Source organism: Diadema setosum, chromosome 18 (assembly GCF_964275005.1).
Source record: "Diadema setosum chromosome 18, eeDiaSeto1, whole genome shotgun sequence".
Lineage (NCBI taxonomy): Eukaryota > Metazoa > Echinodermata > Echinoidea > Diadematoida > Diadematidae > Diadema > Diadema setosum.
Genome location: NC_092702.1, coordinates 22,705,974 through 22,732,852, shown reverse-complemented (window position 1 = coordinate 22,732,852; position 26,879 = coordinate 22,705,974). Strand labels below are relative to the sequence as shown.

General features: G+C 39.4%; 1 protein-coding gene across 1 annotated transcript in view; it reads right to left on the bottom strand.

Moving 5' to 3' along the window:
* LOC140241669 (ATP-dependent RNA helicase DHX58-like) overlaps nt 1-24,317 on the bottom strand; it is a 29,005-nt gene extending 4,688 nt beyond the window's left edge. Inside the window, exons 1-12 of the mRNA XM_072321412.1 lie at nt 24,189-24,317; nt 16,716-16,847; nt 15,107-15,439; nt 13,873-14,100; nt 11,605-11,840; nt 10,215-10,439; nt 9,179-9,256; nt 7,887-8,049; nt 7,402-7,500; nt 6,020-6,186; nt 2,804-2,951; nt 780-1,019 (exon numbers count right to left, since the gene is read on the bottom strand). Of these exons, the coding sequence (XP_072177513.1) occupies nt 780-1,019; nt 2,804-2,951; nt 6,020-6,186; nt 7,402-7,500; nt 7,887-8,049; nt 9,179-9,256; nt 10,215-10,439; nt 11,605-11,840; nt 13,873-14,100; nt 15,107-15,439; nt 16,716-16,847; nt 24,189-24,315 (2,176 nt within the window). The 5' untranslated portion in view covers nt 24,316-24,317. The remainder of the gene's footprint in view (nt 1-779; nt 1,020-2,803; nt 2,952-6,019; nt 6,187-7,401; nt 7,501-7,886; nt 8,050-9,178; nt 9,257-10,214; nt 10,440-11,604; nt 11,841-13,872; nt 14,101-15,106; nt 15,440-16,715; nt 16,848-24,188) is intronic.
* Nucleotides 24,318-26,879: the final 2,562 nt, after the last annotated feature.

Below are 26,879 nucleotides of genomic sequence, written 5' to 3'. Positions count from 1 at the left end.
GCTTTCTCAGAGGGTGGTGCCATATGCCATTATCAATACCCCAGTATTGCCAGGCTTCCATTTTATGATAATCTTGGTCAGGAGAGAAATCTTGGGTTTGACATCTTGTCCTCGGACGTATACACCATGATTTTGAACTTGAATAAACTTGAACTCATTACCTCCTTGTTCAGAGCCCAGACCCTCAACCACTGTACCTCAGAGCTCCCACTAGGAGGAAAATAAAGGCTTCACAACCCATCACTAGTTCTACAAAATCACTCTCCTTGGGTTATGTATATGCCATATACATAGGTTTTTAATTTTTGTGAATTTTGCGAGTCTGGCGCTATTCGAAAATAGCACCATGCGTGAAAATATCTACTCTGATCCTGACAAGAACGCAACGAGCACGTCAACATTTCTCTGTTAATCACTGTCCATTCCATGATCATAAATTTAAATACTCATGATATTTTCGTGAAGTGAAAAATTTGTGAAAAATCAGGCTTGCTAAGTATAAATATGCTGTATACAGTCACTGGCATCATTACTTTAATGTCATAGCCTCCTATACACACAAATCTTAACAATGAATGTTGTCAAATTTCCCTAGAAGGTCTTTGGAAACATATGTGGGACAAATGACAAACAGGAGCTAGGATAGCTTGAACACTGGAAAATATAATAATGATCAAAATCAGCAAATCAATATTTGGTGACTTCATCATAGGCTTTCATGATGATGGTTATCACATGCCAATTAAGCAGCCGCACACTGAGGGATGATGTACACCCACCTCCTTCCCGCCCAGCTCCAATGAGAACTCCTGGCCGGATGTTGCATCTTTGCAGTGACTCCGTCTCCTCAATCCACGACTTGAGGGCCCATGTGGAGGCTCGAGTGTTGGTGAAGAGGATCGCCTGTGTGGAGTTGTCCTCACCTTGGTACTCTGTGTTTAGGATTTCCTCCAGCTTCCCGAGGACTGGATTCTGGTTTTGGGGGTCGTTGCAGATTTCCTGCATATCTCCCTGCTTCGCTGTTTGATCATTTAATTTCACAAAAGATGGAAAATTATTATCATGGACATGAATTTAAGAATTATGCTTTTCTACAACATAATCACCCGAATTCATGTAGATCTAGTCTCAGGGACTATAACATTTCCTTTCTTGATTTTTCACTGTGCCATATCCTTGAAGAATTGCAGTGCAGAAACACGAACTCAGAACTACACTGCGGTACATTTGGGCCATATACAAGTACATAAGATCATTATGTGGTGTGAACTTTTAAAGGACAAGTTCACCTCATATACATGTGGATTGAGTGAAGGCAACGATATTAGTAGAACACATCAGTGAAAGTTTTGGGAAAATCCGACTATCCGTTCAAAAGTTATGAATTTTTGAAATATATGTGCAATCATTGCTGGGGGAGAAGACTAGTACAGTGAATGATATCACATGCGTACAACCATATAAGGAAAATAAAAGGGGAATTTCACAAAACTTGACTTTTTGAATAAAGTGCACATTTCCTCGACTTGTTACTGACCGTTATGTTAGGGGTAATATTATTCCCCCTGACTTCTGAAAGAGAGAAGTCGAGTGTTCTTTTATTATGTGAGAAAAGTGAGAATATCTTGAATTTTCTTTATACTTTCTTTATATAGTTGTACTCATATGACATCACAAGCTATAGTAGTCTTCTCATCCAGCCATGACTGAGCAGAAACTTCAAAAATTCATAACTTTTGAACGGATTGTCCAATTTTCCTCAAACTCTCAATGATGTGCTCTACTAATATTGCTGCATTCAGTCAACCCACATATCTATGAACAAGGTGAACTTGTCCTTTAATGTTAACCCGTTGAGGATGAGTCCCGAGAATACTCGGGCAAGCGTGTATGGGAAATGGGTGTTGTAGCAAAATCAAATCGTCCTCAACAGGTTAATGTAACATGTCTACTCAGAACTGCACTTGTCCACGTGTATTCACATTTGCAAGAGTACTCATGTGGTTGAAAGCAATGATTGAGAAATTTACCGAGCATCAGAATTTCAGGCAAGAGCTGGCAACACGTTACATATATGGTATTCAGATACTCCTCATCACTTGATATCCATAAATCAATACTAAACCAGTAGAATTCTAACATAATATTTATGATTTCCGTCATGATTTTAGCTTTTCCTGAAGGGCATTTGCACATATGACAATTTTTTTCCAAATTCATGAAATTCTTCCGTCGAGATGTCTTCCTGCTCGAGTACGTACGCCCATGATTTTTTATCATGGCTACTACTAAAAACACTGATCAATTCAGTGCTTATTTACGTCGATGTAGGGCAATTTCTCAATCAGTTGCAATGAAAACATCTCGACGGAAGAACTTCATGAATTTGAATAATTACGCAGTACCCAATGCATGCTATAAGGATTAGAACCAACACTTGCTGTCAGGTGGAAGCTCGGTGGTCTAGTGGAGATGATACCTGTCCGGAGATCAGGAGGTCGTAGGTTCGAATCCTGCTGGAGTACGTGATTTTTTATCATGGCTACTACTAAAAACACTGATCAATTCAGTGCTTATTTATGTTGATGTAGGGCAACTTGTCAATCAGTTGCAACATTTTTTTTTTTTCATCTTCATTCATGCAATGATCCAAACTTGATGCATTTCCTGCAGCATGGGGGCCTTATTCATTTTTATTCTATCTTGCTGAGAGAAATATAAATATAAAGCTATAAAAAGCTAAAATCGCATGGTACTCAAGTTTGATGACTACTTTACATGCGAAAACACCCTATCCAGTCACCTTCAAATAAAGCGATGAGTTTCTGTTGTGTGGTGGCGTTTTCTGCATGTTTACTTCTTTCTTTCAATTCACTGATGTAACCTTTCACGCAATGCACTGCATCCAATGTTCGGGCATCTCTGTTGATGTACAGGCTTTGATTGTAAATCTGGGAAGAAACAAAAAGATCAAAACTCTGAAGAAAACACATTAATGCTGTCGTAAATCATATATCCATATTCATCCATCTGTCTGTCTGTCAGTCAGTCTACCATTCCATCTTCAATCAGCAAATCCATCTATCAAGTACTCATATGGATGTTATAGTGCCTGATCAGGGCTAATAAACATCAACCATGGAAATAACATTTTTTTTTTCTTTGCTCAAAAGATGATAAGATTTCAAAAGCTAAAAATTCATCTTCCACCATTTGGACTTTGCTTGCAACATATCAAAAGGCTCTACCCAGAAATTTGTCTGGCTGTCACAATTTGCCATGATAATGAGCTGTTTTGGAGAATCTTTTTACATCAAAAAGTGTGAAATAATAAAAGTGTAACTGCGGCGGACTGGTATTCCTGCAGCACTGTCTCCGTTCAGTTGGGAGTATAGAATGCTACTAGTATGTGATGATTGAATCATGCCCTAGAAGTAGTATTAAATCACATGAAGCTGACAAGCTGCATTAGATTTACTTGTGTCTGATGGACATTGCTACAGCTAGATACTTTATGCAATCAATATAACGTCGCTGGGGCGACAAGACCTCGTATCTCAAAAATGTCAAATGTTCAGGAGAGCCAAAAAACATGGCGGCCAAAGCACTATACTGAATGGGATAGCCGTTCCTTTGACATGCCGTGGTGGCTTCATTTTTGGGGTAAGACAGCTAGGATTTGGACAGGACATCACTTAACCGATTATTTGACCACTAATGCAAAAAAGTCATTTTCACCAAAATTTGAGATACACGGTCTTGTCACCCCAGCGACGATAATCAATTATAAAATATTCAGTAACCACCATCGGATATGCTCTCAGATTGTAATACTTTCAGTGTACCTTTTTGAGTAATATATAGCATTTTCGTCATTACCTTCTGGAGCTGTGTTATCACAACGTTATTTCACACATTCATTATGCATACATCTCAATTTTACAGCAAAAATTGTCTGTTCTTGCAGTAGTCATGTGGAAACTCTAGGCACAGTAAGACTGGCAAAAGATCGAGAAGTTTAAGATCGCAAAGTTTTAGTTTTCTATCGGTCACACTGGCAAAAGATCAAGATATGTTTGGCAGGGTCAGGAAATTTCCCTAGTTGGAGCGGCAAGTTTCGCGAGACGTCTGTGATCACACTGGCAAAACTTCCAGATCTTAAAACTCGGGATCTTAAATTTCTCGATCTTTTACCAGTGTGACCATAGCTTATATGATGACGTTTCACCTTTAAGATCTTAGCAATTCATGCTAAAATGATACACAATCTAATTACAATACAAATGATTTTTGTATATGTGACCCTGCATCACAAAACCAACAAAAAGTCGCCAGACATGGATTTTTAGTTAAGGGCAGATTCTGAAAGAGTAGACTCTAAACTTTACAATGATGTATAACTCAATTGAAATGGACTCTCCAAACTGTCTAAATATTGGAAAGAAAGCACACACTCTGGAAAAGTGTGAACCGAGAAAAGAGGCTGTGAAGTACAGGGTCTATCTGTCTATTCAAGCGCTTTAATACCAAACCACGCAAGCGGTGCGATGTATGGAACAAAAAACAGGACGCAAACCACTGGAGAAAAAACAATGAAGGGATTATCAGATTAAGTTGAAATTACGCATGCTTTATTAACACATTCTGTCCATGATTAACGCCAACTTTCAAAACAGTAGCTTTATCCCTTCAAAAGTTATCAGACTTGAAAGTGAAGAGTGTGCAAAGGATTATCAAGAAATTAACAGAGGCCTCTAAGACATACCTGATCTCACTACTTTACAAACAAGAGACCCGCGGGTCTAGCGCTTACCTGAGTATCGCAAGTTCACCTTTCACGCAGTCACTAAGATTCCTTAATTTGGGGAGATTGGGGCCATATCTGGGGCCCCCTGGGTGGGGCATGGTGCCCATTTTGATAAATTGAGATCCTGACCCCCTAGGGATGCTACCTGCCAAGTTTGATGAAAATCCATCATGAGGTTTTCAGGAAGAAGATGAAAATGTACAATTCAGGCCCCCATTTGGACCTTCCCCCCCCCCCCCCCCCCCCCCCCCCCCCCGCCCCCAAGAGGGGCACCCCTGGATCTGCTATGAACAAACTTGAAACTACAGTCATTAATGCACTCACTCATAGTATTATCTTAGTTCTATAACTTCTGATTCTAGAGAAGATTTTTAAAGATTTCTTCATTTTGGGGGGTTTGGGGTCCCCTGGGGGCCCCCTTGATGGGGCATGGTGCCCATTTCAACAAATTGAGATCCTAACCCCCTAGGGATGCTACCTGCCAAGTTTGGTGAAAATGGGTCATGGGGTTCTCAAGAAGAAGATGAAAATGTACAATTTAGGCCCCATTAGGACCGCTCCCCACCCCCCTCCCCTGGGTCCCAAGGGGGGCACCCCTGATTCTGCCATGAACAAACTTGAAACTACAGTCATCAATGTACTAACTCATAGTATTAACTTAGCTCTATCTCTTCTGGTTCTAGAGAAGAAGATTTTTACAGATTCCTTAATTTTGGGGGGTTTGGGCCCCCCTGGGGACCCCCTGGGTGGGGCATGGTGCCCATTTTAACAAATTGAGTTCCTAACCCCCTAGGGATGCTACCTGCCAAGTTTGATGGAAATCGGTCTTGGGGTTTTCAAGAAGAAGATGAAAATGTAAAAAGTTTACGCACGACGGACGACGCATGACGGACGCCGGACGAAGGGCGATCGCAATAGCTCACTTGATCCTTTGGCTCAGGTGAGCTAAAAAGGGTTGTAGAAAATCTGCTGAAAATGCTCTTTCCCATTCATTTTATGATCCCAAATTTAAGAATAATGTAGAAGAAGGGTTGCTCTTTTAGAAAATATGAAAAATTTAATATTGACTAGATTGACCCGCTTCACCTTTTTTGAGTCCTCACTTAAAATCAAGGGGTGCAACTTTTTGTTCGTTTTGTGGTGCACAGTCACATATGACGATGTGCAAGCCAAAGTCATGATTTGTGCGAAAGGATCCAATGATCGTTGTACCTTTAGGAACTCGGCGCAGTCTAGAAGACTTCTTGGTTCATGTTTTTCTTCCAGGTGCACATTGATGTATTCTATCAGCTTCGAAATTTTGCCCTCATACTGCTGACTGCCACGGTGTGAAGACAGCTCCTTCATGTTGACCTTTTTCTTCACTAATTCCTTTCCACCTTTCAATGCAAGAAAGACATCAGTTTGTCCATGTACCATGAAGAGCATACAAACACATCTACTAACACATACATTTTCCTTTTGCCTCTACACAAGAATGAATGCCCCCCCCCCCCCCCCACTTTGCTTTAAAAATTATTTCCTGGGTTTGGCCAGTAACTTCAGTTGACAAGCAAGATTTTGCTTAATTGGGCTTTCAGGCCATCATTGCCCAAATGACTCGTGTAATATGTGACTGAAAATGACGAGGAGACCTTGTGCACATCATGCGTCAAGTTAAGGATTGATGTTGGTGCCGACACGTGACCACATTTGGAGTGACTTTGTGTCAAAATCAACATATTTTCACTTTTCTGGCATAATGAAAGAGTACTTGACCTATAAGTCGTACCTCTTTCAGAAGGCAGGGGAGTGGCATCACCCTTAACATTATGTCAGTAATAAATATAAATGCAGGCTCGACACTGACAGTCTTCTCTGGCAGCCCATTTAGGCCACTAAAATTTGAAATGTCAACGGCCCAAGAAAGAAATATAGTGGCCCAAAATCAAAGGATATAACATGAAATTCAATTTTTTATTTTAGCTGCCTGGTTGAGCTGCAAAAGATAACCCTTTTGGAATTTGGTGGCTCAACATCAATTTTTAGTTGGCCCCGGGGCCACTAGGCCTCCCCAAATATAAAGCCCTGACATATAATTTATAAGTATGGAAGGAATGATCTAATTTGGTTACAGGAATTATCTTTGGAAATGTCAAATCTAAACCTGATAAACTGTGACTACCTTTTTACATAAGCTTTGAGAGAGACAATCTAATTTGGTCACATGATTACTTTTTGAAATGTCAAATCTAAACCTGATAAACTGTGACTACCTTTTTAATTGCTGATCTGCTGGCCTGTATTTTTCTGCAAATCTGAAATTCTGTCAATACCAATGATATCTTCTACAGTCCCTAATGCATATTCAAGCACATAGCGCTGCTGCATGAGGCAACATACAATACAATACAATACATTTATTAGGCGCTTGATACCAAAGACTTTTGTTGTTATTATTGTTTTGGGGGGTGTTGTTTTTTTTTCTGTGTGACAGGAGAATCATAGCTTACAATTTCTTGTTTGACAGAAAACTTCATTGTATATAATCTAGTATTACTAAATTACTAAACACTGTGCAGTGTGTACTCTGGGACCCTGAAATACATTCTGACCTTCTGACTGAAAGACTGCATTCTCAATGCAGTCCATGATTTCTGCTATCAGGCACTGGAATGGATCTGAGTGACTTCGCCCTCGAATACTGAACGTCTCTGTAAGAGAGAGAAAAGACAGAGTGGGGCATTATACATCTGATATGAATGTTCCTTATATAATCTGTTATTTTTGCAAGGGTTTAATTTTCATGATGTCACAATGCACTAGCCTAGGGCAATACATGTACACATGTATTTCCTTTATGATAGCCTCAGCATCAATTCGTGAAGCCAACATCTTGCAAAAAGCCAACATCTTGCAAAAAAAATCTGCCCCTAATATGACTCTTACATCTATATATTCATCTAATAATCACTTTCTCTTTTGAAGTTCTCATACTTGTTGGCATCCATGTGCAATGAAACAAGGATTTGCTGGTTTTGCTCGCATGCATTTGTCAGTTCTGTCTGTGACTAGCTGGCTATCACGACGCCATACGAACCCTCGTGCGGCTTGTTGTGGCGGGCCTCCAGTTGTTCTCGACAGTTGCGAACCACAGATATTTCCTCCGCGTCCAGGTTTGCACACAATGTCAGGACGTGTTCCTCGGCCACTTTCTGCTTCTTTGCCTTTCCCACACCTAGGGAGGCTGTCAACCCAACTACCTGAAAAAAAAGCATAGAGAAATGCACAGAAGAAAATGAATCTAGATCTAGTATAAAACTTACTGCACACACTGAGGAAACTTTTGAATGTGGTGGGTGGTTTCGCGGTGAGTCATATATTCTTTCTTTGATGTACATTGTGGACCACACTGTGTGGGCTGCATTCATATCCAAGAAAGAACACAAAGTGTACCATTAAACCATTATACCATCATAGAAACATTGAAAGTATGTATTTTTTGACAGAGTTGAACAGAAATACAAAGTGAAAGCAATCTCCCCTACCCATAGTATTAACCATGCAACAATATTTGAATGCTTCAATGTATATCTCGAACTCTTAAAATTAACCGCATCTCATGTTTGAATCATCTTAAAGGGACTGTACAGTACTGGTTGAGTAGGAGATTCATGTTTTGAACATTCCTAAGTGAGATAATGAAAAGCCTCTTATGAAATATGAAAGAGCATGTAATTTTAAGAAGGATTCAGTGTTTATTTGATGAAAATTGGTTTTCAAATGGCTGAGATATCAAAAAAAGTGCTGATAATAAAAGGCGACATGCCACAACTTTATTAAGATCTCTTTGTTTCACCTTGTTTTTTTAAATCTCAGCCATTTCAAAACCGATTTTCATCGAATAAACTTTTGATACTTTTGGGACTTCGGGCACCACTCTGTTCCTACTGAAAATCGCACCTTGCATCACCTTGTATCAAAAACCTAAAAAGGTGGACTTGCATCACCCACTACCCCACTAGGCCTACGTTTCCACTGAGGAAAAATTTTAGGTGTTAACCTGTATTACCATGCATCACCTTGTATAATCAATCTCGCAGCAACTGGAATATTTATTGTTCGGTAGAAACATGCCCGTTCTTAACAATTATGCAAAGAAACACACACAAAAAAAAATAGCAAAACTAATTAAACAATGAGATGAATTCTTAACTTTTGACAAACATCTCACTTAAGAACTAGCCTAATATGATTCTGTTTGAAATTATGATCACTTCCCTTTCATTTTGACAGTAATATGTCATACTTTGAAAGGGGAGGTATACATCACAGCACAGAAAAAATGTTACAAAAGAAGACATGTGGACTTGTCCACAAAACAAATCTCACTTGGGGAAGCAACTCATCAGGTTTCTCCCTTTTGATCTTTCTGTATTCGGCCATGATTGCATTGTAGGCGTTCCCTTTCTATCATGTATAAAGTGAGAGACAAATGCAGATAGAAAGAGACAAAACAGTGAGAATGATAGTCTTCAACACAGGCTCAACGTGAATTTAAGCTGAATCAGAAGCAGCAGGCCACATTTATATAAGATATTGACGTATTTTGAAGTTGATTGGCATAAACAAAAATAATATCAAACATAACACATCTGCAGAAGTTCCTCTATAATCAGACATGAAGCAAAAGTCATGGAATTTAATTATACACGTTATCAAAGGACAGTCACATCAGGTACAACTACATAATTTATGTGCAAATTACATGCATTGATGATGTCATCACTTCACAACTCTTTAACTGGTTGGTAAATAACATTGATTTTATAATCTCTTTATTATCATTATTGCCTTCCCCGTTGTGTAGCACATTCCTATATTTTGGAGGGCTTGCTAACGGTACAACTTGGTCGAGTTTGAACAGGTATTGAATCCTGATGAAAAATGTTTGGCAAGTTAAGCCAAGGCACACTAAGGGTTTAAGACCAGGAATCAGTATCCATTGAATGTTGACCTCTATTCCTACAAAACTACCAATGTTCAACATCAACAATTATTCCTACAAATCTGATAATATTCATCATTAGTCACTACTTCTATGAAAAAAGAAAAAAAAAAAACCTACTAATGTTTGATACCAACTACAAATGCAATGTAAATTCTTAGGAGAAAACCATTCACCAGGGTGGTGGAGGTAGCTGTCCTATAGACCAATTCGGTTTGGGTACTGTTTTTTATGGTAAATTCTAACGGGGGGGGGGGGGGGGGGGATTCAAGTATGCCTAACAAAAGATAATTTATGCACTGACATAGCGACGAACCTGGCTCATTGCATAACCCATTGAAAGTGCTTTTGTTCTTCTTTGGAAGCCCCCCAGTTATGGCTGCCATAAGTTACAGTGCCTACAGTCGGATTCATCTATACCTGAGTGTTGTGGCACTCATCCAGTATGAGGAGTCCTATCTTGGCCAGGGAGAGCCCTTCGTTGATGCCGTTCACCAGGATCTGGGCAGTGAGGATCACCACGCTGGACTGCTCCAGGAGTTCCTCCAGGGGCACCTGGGCCGACATGTTCCCGCTGATCCCCACCACCTCCTCTGCTGTGATGAACTCCTGGAAGGCACTCTTCTGTTGCTCAACCAGCGGGACCTGTTCAGATGAAGAGCATTTTACGTCAGACCCATTCATACAGCCACCAATAGTTGCGATTATTTGGGTCACAATTTTGAAGGAGATGCACATCAAACCACTTCTCTGAAATGTGCGTGGACATAATAATCATGACTATTTGTTAGATTCATATTGCAGTCTGTGCACCACTAGAAGTGCATGTTTCTGAAAGAGTCACACTTTCTTTTTCTGAACAGTTGTGATTATTTGCAGTGTGTATTGAACGCTGTGCAAAATTTTATCATTATCTTTTTAATATCCAATACTGCAAGGTGCACAGGACAAAGGTCAAAGTCAGGTCAAACTCTAAGACTCAGCCATCACGTGCAGTTGTGTGATTTGAGTGGCGATCATTCTTCGTGGACTGGTGCATTTCAGATTGTGATTTTCTTTTTGCGATTTGAATTGCGATTTGACTCGAGCTTTTTCAGTGTGTTTGAATGAGCATATCATCAGTGCACGTTTTTCATTATTCCTGTTACTGGTCTGGGGAACACCGGGTTTTTCCCAACCAATGCAGCATTACTGCCTGATGAAAACAGCCTTCTGAGAAGTAGATTACCCCCCCCCCCCCCAGTTGATGAGTATTCTGGATGAAGAGATATCCACATATGAGCATATGTAAAGTATTATGTCTTCATATTTGCTATGTTAGCAGTTTGCCAGATACTCTATTACTCAACATGCATATTCACCTATAACGAATGATTATCACTGATTTTTTATTCTTTTGTAAATTAATTAATGTCAATGCATTTTCTACTCATTTTGGACACTGCAAAATGATCTGCATCAGGTTGTTGTTGTTTTTGTATGTGTATATGTCTTGTGGAGGAAAAACAGAGTTTGAAATGTGAATGAAACATGAAACTGCATGTAATCCAGCAAATCTCTGTAGAACTGCAGACAAGATCTGTGATTTTACAAACTTATGCAGAGTACTCAATTAAAGTGTGGAAGTACAATGTGCTCTACTCCTGATCCTCACATTTACAGGAATACTTTTACTGACACTCTAGCTATTACGCAGTGACCACACCTTTTAGCTTGTTCACAAGGATATAGAGAAATGAGATTCTGAATGGGTGGGGGAGTGTGATTCCAAGCAAATGTAAAAATCAAACCAAATGGATACTGCTGATACCTTGTTCACCACAAAGACAACCCTCCGAGGTCTCGGACTTGCTCCATGGTTATTCTCCAGGACAGATTTCGCTATTCCCACGGCCACTCTTGTCTTTCCTGATCCTGTTGGCGCGACAATGATGGTATTCTTGCCCTTGAGGGCGGGCTCCGCCAGCTCTTGCTGGTAGTCAAACAAAGAGAATTCTTTGACAGGCTGCTTGGCTTCAACCTTACCCCCACTGCTACAAGGAGGGACTGCAATTTGTAGATTGAATAAAAAAAAAAAGCATGCAAAATGTTAAGTGGAAACTTGTGTGAGCTGAAAAGATACCAGTAATAGCAACTAGTTGGTTGAATCCAGCAGCTTTTTATTATGCCATCTCAACAAAGCTAGTACACTAATTATGAAAGTACCTATTCTATAAACTTGTCTAGAGTCTAATGGTTCTGCTTTAACTGTGAATTTTAGATGTAAAAAGTTTGTAATATCAAATTACATGCATTTAAGCAGTGCCTACTGAAGCAACGTGGTTCCCAATTGTTGGGTAAGCAACATATATGGGTTATATGTCCAATGGTCACAACTGGCCTATCATGGCATTGATATTGACAGTATTAATCTGTTACACTGACTGCTAGCTACTCTCTGCAATACCTCCACATATCACATTTCTTTTATGAGACTGTGGAAACTCTGGACAGAGCTGTCTCCTATGCATAAGTACCCTAACCCATAAGCTTTGGTCTTGATCGTGGATACCAAGTGTGCAACCACACTGTGACCAACACTTAAAAGAACATTTGCTTTTGGTAAATGCCACAACACTTTATAATACATGCTTCTCGATCAAGGGAGGAAAAATTTCTCCAATTGTAGACATAAACTAGAAATGTCGCTATGGCGACTGGTATGCCTCCGCCTTAATGCATGGTTCTCCTAATAGGTCTATAGTACAATGTCTTGACAATGTGTGATGAGTTTCAAATAATTGGCAAAATATTAAAATGACAGGTTTGTCACAAATGTGTTGAATGTTCACTTTCCTTAAACTATAGGTTTAAGTGGATGGATGGCTATACTGCCTAAGAGCGCAGGTATTAGGGGATTTGAGGATTTTTACTTCACTTTTGACCCTTTTATTCATAAGTCTACGTATTTATTAAACTTTCAATATGGAGAAAAAGTGTAATTTCACTATCAAATAGTAAATTTTTTGCATTCTAACTTGACCTTTGACCCTATGACCCTAAAATTCCCAAGAGAATCACTGTCAGGTAGAACATGCATGCAGAACTGTAGATATGTACTAAGTTTCATGATGATACTTTGAGTCACCTTCGAGATATGGACCATGAAATGAAATTTAGCACTTTCGCTTGACCTTTGGGCAAGAAAGTTCCACGAGAATCTCTATTAGGTTATACATGGTAAATAAATCAAGTTTCAAGAAAAATCGGGCAGGTACTGTATTTGAATATGAGGGAAAAAGTGAAATTATGAGGAGTTGACCTTGACCTTTGACCCATGACCTTTGACCCCCACATTCCCTAGATAATCACCGCTAGTCAGTACATGATATATACTAAGTTCCATGAAGATAGCTTGAACCATTTCCAAGATATGGAGAAAAAAGTGACATTTTAACATTTTCACTTGACCTCTGACCTTTGCTCTTTGACCTCATGACTTGAAACTCTCCCTGGAGAATCTTTATTTGGTATTACATGTATACACCAAGTTTCAAGAAAAAACCTCCAGGCATTGCATAGATATGGGGGAAATAGTGAAATTTTGAGCATTTGACCTTGACCTTGAGCATGTGCCCCCAAAAGTTGATAGGCACAACATCGTCCACTCATGCATATACATACCAAGTCTCATTAGGAAACCTTAAAAGGTTTTTTAGTTACGCCATCCACAAAATTCATTACAGACGGACGGACGGACGGAAGGACGGAAGGACGGACAACCCGAAAAAAAAATGATAATAGTCTGCTGCTTTGTATGTCATTCGATTTGCCCCGGCCCTAATCTGTTAGTGACAAAAGGAGAGGGAAGAGGTCGAACCAAACACCATCTGAAGAGCTTCAGATACTGCCACACTTCCCTCTTTATTTCAAGAATGATACAGCTGAATATGGAAATAATCTACCAGGAAGATGGAAGGAGTAAAGTTTTCACTGCACACAGTGCACAGATCATGAAGAATGATCGCATCACTTTCCATGAATCTGTGCAATTTAGCTAAATTGATCAAGTTTACAACAATCAATCAGAACACTGCACCTTCAACTGCTCGGGAGGAACCACCTTGGGCTCCTTTGGGACTCGAGTCGAGGAGCGCATCAATGCTGCTGGCCACACCCGCCGACTCGTCATTTCCAGGGTCATTGGAACCATGACTGTCACCTTGCCTGCTGCCATCGATGCCGTTGTCACTGCTGCCGGAGCCTCTGTCATTGTCGTCGTCATCGTTGTCATCGTCATCGTCACTGCTGGGATCTATATCAATGCCTGTTCAAGGAAATTAATGTTTTGAAAGACATAAAAGTCAATATATAAAATGTAAATAAAGGAACAACTAAAACGAGAATGAAACCAAATAGCCACCAACTTTAACTACATTGGTACTATCTACAGGCTGCTCGTACACAATAAGCCAGTTCGGGGTTCCACTTTGAGCATGAGCAGAAAAAGGTCATCAGTACCGGCAGAGCATGTTGGTTTTTTATTCACTGAGATAAGCATCTGTGATGTAATGATTATTCAAGTGATCACTATGAATGGTGCTTGCTAGCACATCCACCTGACAGCAAATGCGGTATTTGACAATATCAATAGAAAAAGATTGTTAATACATTCAATGCGAAATAATGAAATGGATGCTTTCCAAAGTGCTAATTGATGGATCATTCTCGTCACCTGGTCTACGCAAGTTCATTCTTTCTTTGAACATGACTGATGAATTCCATAAATTGTTACGTCGGGTAAGCTGAAATACCTTCTCTCGCTTGAAAACTCGTGGAGTGCCTAATCAACTGAGAAAGAAGAAAGGTCATTTGTACCGATGTGCCCATGAGCTAACCCCGAACTGGCTTATTACACCAACACTTGTGCCAGTGGGCCTCAAAGAATTTTACATAAATTTTTCATTGCAAGATACAACTTCCAGGTACAGAGAGCAGTCAACAATTTCATCATGTGATACATCACAAGAGAATGATGACATCATTTACATCAGCATGCTACTGTGGCAAGGTTACCGGTACTGTAAAATGCGAAAATATTTCTGGTATATCAATTTTGGTGGAATTCACACTTCTTCTGGTTAGCGCAAATTATACACCAAATTGACTATCATGCATGGAAATGTCAAATCATGGGATCTTACAGAAGTAAGCAATTGCCCAGCGTGAAACAAAGAACTCACAAATTTGTTTTTGAGCTGCTCAGCACACACACACACACACACACAAAATAAAATTGTATCGCGCGAAAAATAATGATATTTACGGTATACCTTTCAACAGCTGGGAAGCAGCTTTTCGGAGTTCCCTGGCCAGGTGCACCTGTTTCACCTCCTTCAGCCCCCTGATCAGCTGGTTGACCGTGGATGGTGGCTGTGCCTCCAGGCGCAAGAAGAGTTCGAAAGCTCCGTACATGGCTCCGTGCTGATTGGTGGTGGCAGCTATCGCCTCCTTGTCGTTGTCATTCAAGCACGGCAGGTGAACCATCAGCTCTCGTGGATTGACCTTGTAGTAGTCCTCTTCTGTTGCCAGCAAGAGCTTATAGATCTCCCAGTCCTTATCAAAACTTGCCTTGTTATTGATGACATCATACAGGAACTTGTTTCCTGTCACCAATTCAAAGCAAATTAAATCACATTAAAGAGAGAATTCACCACTTGTGACCAGGTGAAAAATTACGAAGTAGACTGGACATATTTTTGTCTATTTCTGTTGGTATGCCTGTAGGCCTAGCTATTGATACAATGTAAATGTGTGAAGTGATGTTTCACTATTCAGACAGAAAAATACAGTGTACCTGGGCCCCTTCTTGGTGGAATAACAATTGTCATGGTAATGACAAGAATCCAGCTTCCCAATTGGCTGTTGCCATGGGAAGTTAACATTCTAGTAAGAGCTGCTATCCTAACATCTTTTAATATGAAATGGGGCTCTGATCCTGTTCCATTAAACCCTTACTGTGCTCTGTTCACTGAACAGCATAAAGATTTTCCACCCCAAGCTATCAAATGCTTATTCATGCTTGCTGCTATTGTATCACAAACGCTTTTTAGTGAGGCTTTGGCAATTTAATGCCTGAATGGGCTCGTCTAACTCACACGGGCAGGGGGTGGCCGGGGATCATAGAAATCATGTACTGGTATTAAATGCCAACAAGAATTGCTGGGCAGAATATGTGAATTGGCAGACGTAAAGATTTGTGTAAAATAGTCCAGCAAGTTGCCTATAGGTTTTAGCTTTTTGCTACAAAACCCTTATGGGTATGATCCAATGTAGTTACGTATATTCCCAAAGGAAATGAGTTCTCTGTGTGCCCTATATTTTCTACATAGTATGAATACTAGTAGTCAGTAATTCAGTGCCAAGCCAAAATTACCTTCAGTTTTTTTAAAAATCAATATTTTCATTCTGCCATTCACTCTTCATTTTGGGCTATTAGATTTGCTAAAATCTACCAGGTAAATTTTACTCTAATGATTAAGTTACAGTTCATTCTTCTACTACAAACATGAAATCCCATCCATGACAAACTATCATACAGCACAGATCATAAGGCTGACAAGGCATACCAGTTGGTACTCAAAAAAAAGAAAGAGAAAAAAAGATGCCATTTCAACTATGGACTTATAGTTGCTTTGCCATTAAGGTTGCATTGCGTAGTAGGCCTATGCGATCGCAATGCACATAGTACAGTGTATGTGCTCCAACATCTACGATCTCTACCATCACCATCACCATCTTGTAACTTAACAAAGGCAATCCAAATATATATGTGACCATGTCCAGAAGCAAACACAGGTATGACAATCTACTGTATATAGGCCTACCGTAGCTCACAAGGTATGATATGAGGCTCTTATAGCTACAGCTGTATGAACCCACCTGATTTCCTGAGGGCTTCCATGAAGTTTTTGTAGACACCTCTTTGGTCAGTCATGCCACCTATAACGTTGAGAAGTTTTTCCATTCCCTCGCGTCTGCTACGGCTACTGGCATCTTGAACCTCTACAAACTCTAATGATACAGAGCAAAGTTAGTGGTTGTTTTTTTTTATCATTTTAAAATCCAGTCCTAAAATCTGTGCAATGGAACAGGACATGTGGTATGGCTGATATTATGTCTCTTTCTCTTTTCATATTGGGAAGATATGAAGAGTTTGTTCGCAAAAACCGGTAAGTCCATTTTTGAAGATTTTGAAGTACGGTCTCTGACATAAAGTACAAAATGTAATACCTTTTAAATGATATATTGGTCACTACATATAAAGGTACATTTTTGAAGTTACGGTCAAAAGAAGCAAAAATTTTCTTATTATTCTCTTTATTTTTCTTGACCTTTAATCACAAATATCTCCATTTGGCAAATATGGACTTATCGGTTTTTGAGAACAAACTCTTCATATGGTACCAGGTAAAGAGATATGAAGACAAACATTACTCAGTCTAAATTCATGTACAGTAGGACCTTGATTATGACACATAAAAACAAATGAAGACATAAAAACATTTAAAAAGATATCAGCCAGTCGATGCCCGAATAACAGAGAAACCGGATAATCGATGGCCTAATAATTGTGGTCTTAATGTACACATAATGTATAATACGCCATATATTTGGCATGTCTAAATTTTTGTGAATCGGGACTTCCCAACAATTTCGCGAGAGGTTAAATTCGCAATCGTGGAGTCGTGTACTGAATGGAGAAATACATGTATGCGTACGTCACATTCATATCGGCATTAGAGTCAACATTTTTGTGTGTCTTTAATTTCGCGAATAGCAGCTGACTCTCGAAATTCGCGAAAATAAAAACCTCACAAAATATTCGGCGTATACAGCACATCTTCCAGAAAAGAGGCAAACCCCAAGTGATGTCTCATCTACATGTCACAATTTGTGATTATAATAGTGTGGTGTTTTTTTTTTTCAATGCAAGTTCACTGACCTTTTAACATACGACATTGTCCAACATAATACAAAGTAAATATTTCAACTGCATCTTTAGGTGATGTACACTGTACCTGTGGTGTGAGTTTTGTGGTCATATCTCAAAGCTGTGTCAATTATTGAAAGCACATCATATACATGTTTTTGTCAATTTTCTGTTAACCTTCCTTGTGAATGGCATACCTTTGAATTTCACTTATTATACTTTGTATATCAATGGTGTATATCCACTTATCTTCTGTAAAGAAAAAAAAAAAGTAGGCCCTATGTTTGCTGGAGATGGAAAATGAATGAACGAATGAATGAATGAAAATTATGTGTACAGTGCTCATCAGGAAAAGTTCATTGACCATTTGACTTCTGAACTTGTCCAAATTCACCAATATTCAAACCTGACCTGCATCTTTAGGTGATGTACCTGTGGTGTGAATTGGATGGTCATAGTAGCTCATACAAGACTTGTAAAGCTGTGGAAAGTGATTGAGAGTACACCACAATACTGTATGAGGACAGTGCTTATCAGGGAAAGTTCATTGATCATATATAATATGACCTTTGAACATGTCAGACTTCATTCCTATTTGATCTGATCTGATTTTGACTGGCATCTTTAGCTTATGTATCTATGGTGCAAGTTTGGTGGTCGTAGATCTAAGCTGCTGAAAGTTTAAATTGTTAATGAGGACATAAAAATGATGCTTCTCGCTTTCGCTATGCGGGCAAGATAAATTTATGCAAATACACCGCAAGTACATAGGCCTTTCAATTAAATAATAGGACCCATCATTATGGAAGGCTAACAAAGATGCCACACTTTGTTTAATTGATTTTCATGTCTTCAATCAATATTCTACTAAAGGATTCCATTGATAGGAATATGATACCTGTACAACAAAGAAATGACAAAAATTCAAACAAACAAACAAACAAAGCTTGCCACTATAATCATAAACAGTTTAAAGAAAGTTGGCCTACAAGCTTACATGTGCAGTATGGCAAGTTAAATGCAGGTCAATCCTAAAACTCCATGTTGAGATGTTTCTAACAAAAAAAAAAACCCAAACAAAATGCCGTGTTCAGATTTAAATAGCTATGCTTAAATTCAGAAAATCTGGCAGGAGGGAGCCAAAATGTGTGAAACTTAGGCAAAAAAAAAAAAAATTGTTGTATTGGCGTAACCCGCCCGACCCTAAAAAAAACCCCGACCCTGAACTTTTCAAAAGAAAAAAAGGAAATACATCGTTTTTACCGAGAGAGGGCGCGATACGGGTTTGCGAATTATCAAAAAACAACAACAACAACAACTGGTGTCGGAAAATGGCTGCGCAGTACAGCGTGTCGGCGAGCGGCAAGTCCGGTTCGAAGAGTTAATGTAATATTTTTCAGAGAATCGATTTGTCTGTGGGGCTGGGTGATTTAGCCCAGGAATTTGTTCGTTCGTATTCTGACCGGTATGTCGTGACGGCTGTTAAAGTGGGGAAGGCGGAAACAGGTCCGTTCAAAGATGTCATATTTCACCTCAGAGTACTGAGTGCGACTTTTAAATTTAACTGCGCAAATTTAGGTCCCACGCGTATTTGATCCCCTGACCATACTGATATACAAATTGGACTCCTAGAATAAACACGGCTACAAAGTATATAATGTTTCTATGATGTTTTATTTCACTCTATATTTCTCCATGTGAATACAGTAAAACCTTGTCGTAACAAAAACTCTGAAATAACAAATGCCTGTCACAACATTGGGTGGAATTCTCGAAGGTGCTTTCATTTTAGACCATGGTTCTCACAGCCATGGAGTGGTTTAAGTTGGAGGCGAGTTCATTGGACCACTTTGAAAATCCGTGCTTGATTTAGCGCATATTTCAAAAGTGGTCCAATGAACGCATCTCAAATTTAAACCACCCCATGGCTTAAACCAAAACCACCTTCGCGAATTTCACCTCCCTATTTTGGGTGGACGCCTATACTTGTTCCCTATTTTCAAAAGACCCCCCCCCCCCCCATCTAGGGAAAACATTCAGAAAATGACCCACCTATCTACAGAAACTGACAAAATCCCCCCCCCCTTTTCATAAATTTCTAGGGAAAATCTTCTGGAGATCAGTCCAATTTTTTTTTTTTTTTTGGGGGGGGGAGGGGGCTCTGACCCCCTATCTACGGGAAAGACTAAAAAACACCCCCCCCCCCTTCATAAATTTCTAGGGACAAATCTTCCGTAGATAGACGTTGAAAATGGGAACACGCATGCGGTCTCCTATGGGTTCGAGTGGGGGGGCCAGGGTGTTTTTCCACGTCCAAAATATGATTCCCTTTTAATATTTATTGCTTTTAAACCGGTGATATGTATAACAAACTTTGGATGTAACAGACCCTCTCTATCGAATGGGGTTTTGTTAAATATGAGTTTTACACTTAAAATACAGGTAGTAAAAAAAATAAAAAATCTGCCCGCCCGACCCTATTTGAAAATCTCATGTTACGCCAATACATATTTTTTTTTTAGTCTTTACTTTAATTTCTTTTTTTGTGTTGCTGTTTGTAACTTTGTAATTAATATGATATTCATTTAATTGGTACATGTTACAGGACTTGGCTTCATATAAGGCTCCGCCTTCCTGTCAAGTTCTTATGCTTCACAATTTTTTGTGATGATGTTTATATTTTGTATCCGTTGCAGTCATGTCAGTTACTTTATACACACTTGACGACATGAATTTGAATGTAATGTATTTGTACTTATATGTTGTGTATTTTCCCTGTTTGTTTGTATGGTTTTTATGCCTCCGCCACGAAGTGGTGCCGGAGGCATTATGTTTTCGGGTTGTCCGTCCGTCCGTCCGTCCGTCCGTCCGTCCTTCCGTCCGTCCGTAATGAATTTTGTGGACAAGGTAACTATCAAAACCTGTTGAGGTATCCTAATGAAACTTGGCATGTATGTGTATTAGGGGGTGAAGTTGTGCCTATCAACTTTTGGGTGCACATGCTCAAGGTCAAAGGTCAAAAGGTCAAGGTCAAATGCATAAAATTTCACTATTTCCACCATATCTATTGAATGCCTGAAGATATTTTCTTGAAACTTAGTGTATACATGTATTACCCAATTAAGATTCTCTGGTGAAAGTTTGCGTCATGAGGTCAAAGGTCAAAGGTCAAAAGGTCAGGGTCAAATACATGAAATTTCACTATTTTCGCCATATCTATTGAATGCCTGAAGATATTTTCTTGAAACTTAGTGTATACATGTATTACCCAATTAAGATTCTCTGGTGAAAGTTTGGGTCATGAGGTCAAAGGTCAAAGGTCAAAAGGTCAAGTAAAAATATCAAAACTTCTTTTTTTTAAATTGTTCAAGGTATCTTCATGGAACATAGTATATACATGTACTGACTGGAAGTGATTATCTAGAGAATGTAGGGTTCATGGGGTCAAAGGTCAGGGGTCAAAGGTCAAGTGCAACACTTCAAAATTTTACTATTTCCCTCATATTTATGCAATGCCAGCAGGGTTATTATTTTTTTTACACTTGGTGTATGCATGTGTAACCTAATAGAAATTCTCTGGAAAGTTTTTTTTTTTCTTCTTTTTTTGCCTCAAAGGTCAAAAGGTCAAAGATCAAGTGAAAGTGCTGAACTAACTTTTTCCTCCATATCTCGAAGTGGCTCAAGTTATCTTGAAACTTAGTACATATTATGCATGTTCTACCTGAAAGTGATTATCTTATGAATTTTAGGGTCAAGGGCCAGATGAAAATGGTAACAATTTACTATTCAATTCAGAAATTGCACTTTTTCTCCACACCTGTACCTTGAAAATTACTCAATGCCTAAATGTATGAATAGGTCAAAGTCAAGTTAAAGTCCTTAAATCCCTAGATAAATGCTCTCCTATTCATCCAATTAAACCTAGGTCAATGAAGGTGAACATTCAACACATTTGTGACAAACTTGTCATTTCAATATTTTGCCAATTTGGTGAAAATGTAATCACACATTGTCCACATGTACTATCTAGACCTATTGGGAAAATCATGCATTATGGCGGAGGCATACCAGTCGCCAAAGCGACATTTCTAGTTTTGTTTTGTTATGGAGTATTGAATAAATAAATCCAATCCAATCCAATCCAATATTAGCAAACATAATATTATGTTTAAGTAAAGTCTCATAATGGTATTGAATGTTGAAGTTTTCTTGTTGTTCCTATACCTGCATTTGATTTGTGTTGACAAATACACTGATATGAGTACTAGAGAAGCACTCTGAAAGTGCAGACCTCCACCATGCAGCTCATTTCCACTAAATCTTATTCTCCAAGAGAGATGGGGATTTTCACTCATGTGTATGCATGCTGAAAATCACCCGATTATCCAATATAGAAGCCTTTTGTTATGTCATCAGCTTCCAGTTGCACAACGCATCACCCCAACAGAGCACTCACTTTAGTGCGCGAATGACATGCAAACCTCAAAAATGCGCAACTGGAACTCCCAAGTTCATTGACCCTATCTGCCAAAATATCACTATAAAATATTGAAAATCCCTCATAAAATTCAACCAAAATTTGATTATCTGTTCCTCATGTCATTCTCAATCTTTCCTGTATTAAAGTTTCATCCAAATCCGTTTCCAACTTTTTGAGTTATTTTGCACACAGACAAAACAAACTGTAAACACCAGTGAAGACATAGTCCTGTAAAACATGATATGTGACCGTGCATCACAAAATAAACAAAAAGTCGCACCACTTAATTTTACGTGAGGACTCAAAAAAGGTGAAATGGTTCAACCAAGTCGATCTTGAATTTTTCATATTTTCTGAAAGAGCTATCCTTCTTCTACATTATTCTTCAGTTTGGCATTTTAACATAAATGGGAAAGTGTGTTTTTAGCAGTTTTTCTACAACCCTTTTTGGGGAAGAGTAAAATGATCAGGTATGTCTTAAAGGCCACTTTCCATGTCTTGAAATCCTTTGCACACTCTGCACTTTCAAGCAAATAACTTTTGAAAGGATGACGCTACTACTTTGAAAGTTAGCATTAATAATGGACAGAATGTGCTAATAGAACATGCTCAATTTCAGCTTAATCTGATAATCCTTTCATTGTTGTTGATCCAATGGTATACATCCTGTGTTTGTCCCTTTCATGGCTCAGTTAGCACGGCTTGGTAAAGATTAAGCGCTTGAATAGACCCTGTACTTCAGAGCCTCTTTTCTCAGTTCACACTTTTCTAGAGTGTGTGTTTTCTTTCCAGTATTTAGGTAGGTTAGTAGGGGAGTCCATTTGAATTGAGTTATCATTTCAAAGCTTAATAGATCCTGCTCTTTCAGAATCTGCCATTAACTAAAAATCCATGTCTGGCGACTTTTTGTTGGTTTTGTGGTGCAGGGTCATATATATTCCCGGCATGAAAATTTCACAAATTGAGGCCAATGACCTTTCTCGCGGCATGAAATTTTCACGAATTGCCACTGGCGTTCAATGCGTTATATTGTGTAAGCAAAAACTTTCACGTGCATTTTACAGGACAAGTTCATCTTCAATAACATGACAATTGAGAGAATGCAGCAATATTAGTAGAACACGATAGGTGAAAGTTTGACGAAAATTGGACCATCCGTTCAAAAGTTATGAATTTTGGAAGTTTCAGTTCCGCGATCGCTGGATGTGAAGACTACTAGTAACTACAGCTTGTGATGTCATATGTGTACAACCATATAAAGAAACTATAAAGAAAATTCAACATACATGTATTTTTACTTTTCTCGCATAATAGAAGAGTACATGACTTGCCTCTTTCAGAAGGCAGGGGGAGTAATATTACCCTTAACATCAGTTACAAGTTGAGGGAATGTGTACTTTTATAAAAAAATGAAATTTTGTGGAATTCTCTTTATATTTTCCTAATATCATTGTACGCATGTGACATCATCAACTGCAGCTAGTCTTCTGATCCAGCAGTGACTGCACAGAAACTTCAAAATGTAACTTTTGAACAGATTGTCCAATTTTCCTCAAACTTTCACTGATGTGTTCCACTTAATATATTGCTGCATTATCTCAATCCACATGTATATGAAGGTGAACACTCTTTGTCCTTTAATTTCACGAATGTTGCCGCTCGGGAAATTCGCGAAATTAAAATGCACACGAACGATTCCTCGTTTTACAGTAACTAGCTCCTTCCTTGGTGGAGGCAATAAGGAGTACAAAAAGTGACAGAATGTTGTATTGACACAAATAGCTATTTTCCCCCAACATTTTAATACTCCCCTCCCCATCCCATCCCCCCCCCCCCCCTTCCCGGCTCTCTCCTCTCTCTCTATTGTTCAAGAAATACAGAACTTGAATTCACAACTGACAGAATATCTCACTGTGTACTTGGGTCTCAATTCCATACTAACCTTTACGATGCTGGATCCTGAGTGATGTCATACGATTTAAGATAGACTTTGGGTCCACATACTGCACAATATACCCTCTTAATTCGAAAGTCAGTCTGTGAATGTTGATATCTTTGTGTTCCTCCATTTTCCTCTTTTTTTTTCTTCTTAATTCTTTCTATTCTGGCTAGGCCCTTGAAAAAGCTTGTATGTCTCAGACCTAACTTTCGCGGCGAGGGCTGATCGTTTGTATGTCTATGACCTCTGCTCCATAGTTCGGAACCAATGACTATATGTCAACCAGCTCATGGATGACGACTTCAGTGGCGCATGTCGGTTTATTGTTGTTGTTGTTTCTAATCAAACCAAACATCAGTCAAACGTCTTCAGGCAGAGCAGCCCAAACTAGGCTCGGGTGCGCATTTGAGCGAGCTATAGAGTTCTACACTGCCATCGACTGAACAAAGGAAACAGCACAACAGAACGTCGAAGGAAAACAGGCCAGTTCTTCAGTTGCCGAGCAATGCACCAGCGGCAGCTCCGATGTCGATGACTCGAGTGAAGTTCAGTCTTGACATAAACTGAGGTGCATATGGCTGGTACGTAGGGTAGGCCTACCACGGCCGTTTTCTTGGTTCTTCCACGTTGACGTTGAGCAAGACGATAGTGCAGTGTCGTGAATACCGTCAGAAGAAAATCAAGGCACCTTCATGCATGGTCAATACTAGCACGCAGACACCTTTGTTTTCGCACTTACATACGCAAGAAATGGCAAAATATGTTAGGAACCAATGAAGAAATGTCAAGAAGAACTCATTTCTTATCGCAACAAGTTGCCGCAACGTATTTAGGCCTATATGAAATCTGACAGGCGCTGGAAGCACAACCTCACTCTTGTCCTTATCGTTGGGTCTGCGTATCAAAAGTCCGTTGCGTTGCATGTAGTCTATGCACAAAACAACTTGCGCAAGGGATTGGGGGCGCGTTGTACATCGTGGGGAATCCCCGGCAAGAAGAAGAAAAAAAAAAATCAGGCAAATAGAAAAACAACGAGTAACCTTCGTAAAAACAATTTCGCAATCACGCTGAACGAAGTAGGTACATTGCAAGACACATGTTTTCTGTGAACTTTCTGTATAGGTTACCATGGGATGGGGTGGTGGTGGTAGGGGCATTGATTATATAGCGCTGGGGAGGGGTCAGGAGTGAGTGCTCCCGGCCGCCAAAATTGTGTACACGCCGAAGAAGTTGTTGTGAGTGTGTGTCTGTATGTGTGTGTGTGTGTGTGTGGGGGGGGGGGGGGGGGTGTTTTCAAAGGAAAGTGATGCATTGAGCATTGCATTCATGTTGTATTCCAGAAATGCTGTTATTTATCACTTTAAAGGGAATGTACAGTTTTGGTTGAGGTGAGGATTTATTGCGAGATATTCAGAAACCACTCTATGAGATGTCAAAGAGCATGCAATTCCAAGTAAGGGGAGTAAAAAATTCATTTGATGAAAATCGGTTTTGAAATGGATGAGATATCCAAAAACAAGGTGAAACAAAGAGATCCCAATAAAAGGCGTGGCCTGTCGTCTTTTATTATTAACACTTTTTTTTGGATATCTCAGCCATTTGAAAGTCAATTTCCATATCAAATAAACGTTGAATCCTTCTTAAAATTACATGCTCTCATAAGAGGTTTCTCATTATCTCACTTAGGAATGTTATTAACCTGAATCCTCACCTCAACCAGTGCTGTACAGTCCCTAGTGCAACGCATAGATTATGCTCCATGATTCACATTGAGTTTGAAACACTCACCAGATTAAGGCCTGGTTGATAAGCCATAAACTGAATGTAACCCTTTTGATTTCTTTTTGCTTTATTTATCATTTACAAAATGTTCAGTAAGTGTGATAAGCACACGAAAAGAAAATGGAAAGGTCACAGCTTTATCAAGTGAGATTTTGAAAAAAATAATCATTATATTTTTAACATTTTATTTCATTTATTGTATTCATCTACCCAAAAGCTATCAAAATTGTATTTCATATCTTTGCATTGCCTCAGATTTTTTTTTCTTTTAACTTTATCCAATCTACCGATGTTCTCATCAGTCTCAGGGAATTCTGTGAATATGCATTCTAGTCTATTCGACTGTGGCTGTCACACTTGATGATGCTCTTTTTCGAGGTGTCTTATCGATCTCAAGTTGAGAATACATATCTTGGCTGAATTTTTATGATGATTCATTGAGTTATTGCAGACTGGTAATGACTATAAATGGCATAAGATGGGGACTCCCACTGACACGATGAGCGATTGACAAAGTTGTCGATCTCTGGATGCTGACGTGTAAGTAGAGGACCCAGACAAGTGTATTTCAGGCGAGACCCCTCCCCGTTTGTCCCATGGAGCTACAACAAAAAGTTCTCTACGGGTCTGTTTAGAGGCATCCACACCCGTTGTGGGGGCAGCCAGGCAGAAAGGGGGAAATCCCCCTTATTACACTTTCCATTGGAAGTACAATGTACAATGTACTAAGCGGCATGCACGCGGCGCGAGCGCTCGTTCTCGTTGTGTGTGTGCCCGTACGCGATGTTTGAACGGGTTGGGAAAACTCGGGTAGAGTTCTTGATACGCACACGCTAGAGATGCTGTGTATGCACCAGACTATGTGCGTGCGCTATATCTCCTTTCCTGGATCCTCACCTTGTTAAAGGTAAT